The following is a 6,007-nucleotide window of genomic DNA, read 5'->3' on the forward strand; positions in this document are numbered from 1 at the left end:
CTGAAAGCAAGACTTGTCATTAGCAAAACCTCTTGCAATGTATTGCAGTCCAGACCTAACGCAATGTTCAACAAAAAAAAAGCAGCATATTTTTGTACCTTGCCCCACGCCTTCTCAGTAGCAGCTCTAATACACTCCTCCTTCTCTTTTTGAAACTCTGTCATGTAATACTGGTGTATGTTTTCTCCTATATCTGCAATTCAATGTGATACAGTCACTTAAACATCTGTTACAGGCTGCTACCATTGATACACGGAGTGGGTGTAGTAAAGGAGGAGGGGGCATACCAATGATGTTTGAGTGAGTACTCAACTGCTTCAGCTCTTTCATTGGGTCTCCATACAAAGCTGTGAGAGCACGGCTTGTGGGCTCTCGCTTTCTTGCAGTGCATCTATGACCTCCTTTAGATAGAGTGGAAGGATGCTGTGAAGCTTTGAGGGTTCCCACGTTGGGTTTCCATTGCTCTTTGAGTGTGTCCATTTTAGCTTTTACAGTGGACCTCACAAAGCACGTAATTATTGTAGCTTTGACTCACCCCATGGGGCGGGATATCTTGCTTTAATCAAATCTAGTTACAGAGATCTGTTGGAAGTACTAAAAATGTTTCCTTGCTGAAGAAAACAACTAAGAATGTATGACTCCAAATGCATGTGCCGGGAAAAATAATAATCCATTGTGATGCTATTTAGAACGCACATGGCTCATTGAGAGACATTCCAATTACTGTCTTTTTTCTCGGGAGAGCTCTGGCGCTGTTTTCGCACTGGTCAGCTCCTAGCCCAATAATGGTGCCTAAAGTAACTCCATCTAACATAAATCGATTCTCAATTGCGGTACTCTACTTTCATATCAAAATAATTCAACAAATGCAAAATACACACTTACTGCACACTGTTTTAACCTGTTATAACACAGTTGTAGCCGACCGTATTTTTCAGTGACAACACGTTTGTGGCGTCCATCTGCCTTTTACACAGTGTTAGGAGACGCATATAGATAATTAGCAAAGGTAGTCCACTCGTTTTCCGTTAAAAAAAGCCCTGTAACATGGAAATGTGGTCGTGTGGGAACCCTAACCCTACAAAGGTGTGTACTCATGTAAACTTTTGTTTATAAATGTTTTTTATGCTGCTAATATGAAATATACATTCCTTGTTTCCATTACCGCACCGCAAGAGATGAGTGTTAACGTTTAAAGCGAAGTGTCTGCGGAGGCTCTTAATGAAACAGCAGGGCGCAGAACCTTCGACTTTCTAGCTCGAAGTCCAGTGCGCCATCGACCGTGCCGCAAAAGCATGCTCATGCGGCAGAGTCGATATCAGCGCATATAAATCCAGGGTTGTTACAATACTATCGTCAGTTTTCAGTAGCGCGTCTATGACTTGGGTATTCAGCTCCTTGCTTGATGATGATTGCTAATTGCTCAATATGCTTTTATGAGTTTTACATTCTTACCCTTACTCTATGGTAAATTGTTATTTCAATAGTTTCAGAAATGAATCCAAGAGCTATTGCCTAATTGTAACAATATTTAATAACCATCGTCATTACATAGATCCAGTGCTTTCAGGCCAAGCCATTTTTTACTACAATAATGTTCAGGATATATTGCACATCTGATTTGATCAGTCCCATTTAGACGTTTTCCTCCCCTTCACTGTCAATAACTTCATACAGCTTCTGGTCGTTCTCTTTGGTGGCATGATGGTATCCCAGGTAGCCCACACACAAGGTGATTGTCACAAGTCCAAATGCCATCACGGGCTTGTTCTGTAAAGGAAACACAATTTGCATCGACAATAGAACAGACGATACTGATGAACAAACAGACTATTTTGTCCGTAATACAATTGTGACCAGTGAGTTAGGCTTTACGGGTCTAACCGTGAGCTCAGGGTTGACAGCTCGGAAAAGCGTGGTGGTCTTCGCTCCTCTAAGGCCAGGCATCCTGAAGTCCCCTTCTTTCGGAGCCTCCTTACCGCTTCCAGATGCCATTGTGCAATTACTTGAGGAGATGGATAAGGTTTACATTTATTGTATAAAGAAGTGCAACGCGTTTGAGGAAACGCTATTAATGATTGAAAACATTTGGAACGACAAATAGCGCATCCACAACAACACGTCCACTTGTTTTGGAAGTCATGGCTAACAGTCAACGAACTTCAAGAAAAAACACATTGTTTGCATGTTATAATAGTAACGTCTTTATAATAGTAGAGCGCCACCTTATGGATGGAGTAGGCTACACTATGGTTTCTGCAGTATTTGTTTTTATTTAACCTTTATTTAACAAGGCAAGTCAGTAGCATTTGTGTCACAGTTAGTCAGACCCTTGGTTTGGCATTTTGCTTACAGTATACAAGACACCCATCATAAACGATTTTATATGAACGTTGTTTCCCTGAATTCAGAAAAAAAGTGTAATAGCTTGTTAGCCTTGAACAGGGGGAAAGGTGAGCCTATCCATTACTACCACTCAAGTCATAGGACACCTGCAATACCTATAAAAAATGCATGGCACAAGTTGTCATTCATGACCAATATAGCTACAAAGAAGTCAACATTTGCAAGGAACATTCAAATAACCATTGAACTTAGATACAATTGTATATCTTTTTATTCTTTCAGCAACGTAACATGAACTCATGGACTGATATATCCTACCACGGGTGACAGGTTCAGTGTTTAATGTGACCATGGTGACGCTGTCTGTCCCAGAACAAACTGTAGGATTGACGACAGATGAATCAATGCACATAGTGACTCATGAATGGTAGCTACAGGCTTTAAAGCATATTGAAAATAGACATACTGTAGTGTTAAATACAGGATGCTTTCACTTTCTTTCATTTTTTAAAACCTTTCAGAAACAGTCTTTCATCTTAAACCTACCCAACAATCTAATAAAAACAATTATAGGACATAGGCTAATATTAAAAAATACACATAGCCTACAGGGTATATTTAACTATACTTATGGTATTTGTATAGTGCTGCTCGTCCACAATAGACTATCCAAACAAGCCCTCTGGGTACAAAATAGGTGTGGCCTCTCAGACAGGTGTGTTCGACGTGCAAATCGACTGCAGTAGCCAGCATCGGAAAATTAGCCCCCAAACACATAACACAAACAGAAAAAACTGGCATAGCCTGTTTATAATCGGTGAGTTAATTATTGTATTTTCTTTCAATATTGTATTTGTCTGAACATAATAGTGTTCTTAAAATAGGTTTAGCCTATTCTATTGGAAAATGCGCACCTTCACAGTTTTGATAGCCTAGGCTACTTGAAATAGATTAGTTAATCAATTGCATTTATTCACTGGAGAGCAATTGTAAAAATAGAAGCTTTCTTTTTTTGTAAAATACGAATGAATTTATACATGATGTGATGCTACTATACTGCTACTCAGGAAATACAGAACCAGCAGATGTTGTCATTGTAAAAGCCTAATAAAGAAGATATCCCTTCCTCAGTAATTATAGCCTACACAGATTTGTTATCAAGATGATATTTGCCCTTTACATTAATTTGCTATCAAAATAAATGTTCATTTGATAACACTGCATTACATTGTCCTTATTACACTGTCATATTTACAAGTAGCCCACAGTGTAACAAGTATAAACAATACTACCTGTTACTATTTATAGTGGAGAGAATGGTGAATATAGAAATGTAGCCTAGCCTCCTATGGGCAATGTATGATTGGAATATATTTATATTGTCAGATGATGCCCTATTCATCATAACAGGCAGAATTGAGTATTGGCCTTGTATCTACAGGGTTGTATCCTTGTGTCCCAAATGGCACCCTATTCTTTACAACATAGCGCATTTCTTTTGAACAGCCTGTTCAAAAGTAGTGCACTATGTAGGGAATAATATTGGTTCCATTTGGGACAGAGCCCCATATCTACAGTTTCTCCCTTCTCCACAGGCTCATGTAATCAGAGAGATGTCAAACTGGGGGTTTCTGGAGAACGTCCTGAGTGGGGTGAACAAGTACTCCACAGTCATCGGCCGCATCTGGCTCTCCATCGTCTTCATCTTCCGCATCCTGGTGTATGTGGCGGCTGCTGAGCAGGTCTGGAAGGATGAGCACAATGACTTTGTCTGCAACACCCAGCAGCCTGGCTGTGAGAACGTGTGCTTCGACCACTTCTTCCCCATCTCCCAGATCCGTCTGTGGGCCCTCCAGCTCATCATGGTGTCCACTCCATCCCTGTTGGTGGCTCTACACGTGGCCTACCGCGAGAACAGGGAGAGCAGGCATGGCAAGAAGCTGTATGAGGACAAAGGTAGGATTGATGGAGGTCTGCTCTGTACCTATATCCTCAGCCTCGTCTTCAAGACTACCTTCGAGGTGGGCTCCCTCCTGGCCTTCTACTTTCTCTACAGTGGCTTTGACGTTCCCAGACTGCTTCGCTGCAGCCTGGACCCTTGCCCTAACACCGTAGACTGCTACATCTCCAAAGCCACTGAGAAGATGGTCTTCCTCTACATCATGGGCTGCACGTCCATATTGTGTATTGTACTGAATGTCTCTGAGATGGTATACATCCTATCTAAACAGTGCTGGAAGTGTTTTAGCAAGCGGTATATCCCCATTGAAGAGAGAGCTCACTGGCATTGTAATCACACTGTCCCAATCAGCAACAGTACCTCAACCCTTCACCCCACACCTAACAAAGATACAATGAGCTCACAAGATCCAGCTTCAAAGGGAAACCAACCCTTTCCCTCTTAAATTGCATTCAATTACCAAATAATTTATTGTGATCAGAATTCAGGACTTCTTTTAACTTAAATGATTTCAGAAACTATGTAGTACTTGTAGTTATTCACCTTTAACTTTTTTGTTGTTGTACTTTATTCATAGATTTTCAAATATGAGAACAGAAAAACAGTACAACCCCATCCCCTCATCCATCCGCCCCTCCACCCACCCACAAAGCACCTTTAACAGATACTGTTACTTTTAGCATTAGGGTCGTATTTAAGGCCTTTATGTCTCAAAATGGTCTGCTAATTGAATCTAGTATAATTTATATAATCACCTTTGGTATTACGATTCATTACCCAACAATCTAATAAAAATGGTTGGCCCTATATGCTTATAGAAAATAAACATTTAGGCTATTCTTAACTTTATTTAGGCTATTTGTATAGTGCTGCTCGTCGGCAATCTACTCTCCAAATAATCCATCGGGATAGGCTACATAATAGGTGGCCTCTGACAGGTGTTTGACATGCAAATCGACTGCAGTAGGATCATTTCATAAAATGACTTCCTTTTGCATCCCTTTGATGTTTTTAGTAGAAATTGTGCACACATATTGACATTTAAAAGCCTATTATATCAAATGAAGTCCTCTTTAATATAGACATTATGGAAAATACAATCAATTGGATTTTTAATATGAAAAACACTTTTGTCATGTCCCTCTGTGCACCCTCTGCATCTTCTAGGAAAATTAACCCACTTAGCCAACATTTCTCAAATATCTCACCATTATTGTAAAGCCCTAGTCATTGCATTACTTTGACAGTCATTTCAGACTTTGGTATTATGATTAACAAAGAATTTAAAAAAATTAAAGCTTAACATTTCTACTTTCAGTGCTGGACATTTTCATTTTGTGTTCATGTCATGGTCCCCAGTGGAGCCCATTTATGTAAATATGACCGTCAGTGTAATTCTAATCTATAAATTGGCAGATTCATTCCATTGCTTCCATCTTTCATGGGAGAGATAATATAAAATGTTGAATTTCAGGTAATGCAGAACTCTGATCTTTCTAGATTAATGATGAAGAGAAATCCATACAACTTGTTTTCAACAATTGAGAGTTGTTTAGTGATCATGTTATATCACAAATCTGTTAAAAGGCATATTTTTTTCACAACAAGCACTTAACTGACCCTTTTCTGATTGTAGGAGCTCCAGCATTCTTCCATGTGTAATGTATCCCTTGTACTTAAAAAAAATGCTATATGGACTAT

General features: G+C 39.6%; 2 protein-coding genes across 2 annotated transcripts; one reads left to right on the top strand and one right to left on the bottom strand.

Moving 5' to 3' along the window:
- Positions 1-1,516: 1,516 nt before the first annotated feature.
- LOC129817939 (small integral membrane protein 8-like) lies at positions 1,517-2,168 on the bottom strand. The gene is made up of 2 exons (XM_055873536.1): positions 1,885-2,168; positions 1,517-1,770 (listed from the first exon to the last, which is right to left on the bottom strand). Exons 1-2 carry the CDS (start codon positions 1,993-1,995, stop codon positions 1,636-1,638), a joined length of 246 nt encoding a protein of 81 aa, XP_055729511.1. The 5' UTR covers positions 1,996-2,168; the 3' UTR covers positions 1,517-1,635.
- Positions 2,169-3,058: 890 nt separating this feature from the next.
- On the top strand, positions 3,059-5,623 carry LOC129817587 (gap junction beta-7 protein-like). Its single transcript, XM_055872991.1, has 2 exons — positions 3,059-3,163; positions 3,942-5,623. Exon 2 carries the CDS (start codon positions 3,960-3,962, stop codon positions 4,749-4,751), a length of 792 nt encoding a protein of 263 aa, XP_055728966.1. The 5' UTR covers positions 3,059-3,163; positions 3,942-3,959; the 3' UTR covers positions 4,752-5,623.
- The last annotated feature ends 384 nt before the right edge of the window (positions 5,624-6,007 follow it).

This window comes from Salvelinus fontinalis, chromosome 20 (assembly GCF_029448725.1).
Source record: "Salvelinus fontinalis isolate EN_2023a chromosome 20, ASM2944872v1, whole genome shotgun sequence".
NCBI lineage: Eukaryota > Metazoa > Chordata > Actinopteri > Salmoniformes > Salmonidae > Salvelinus > Salvelinus fontinalis.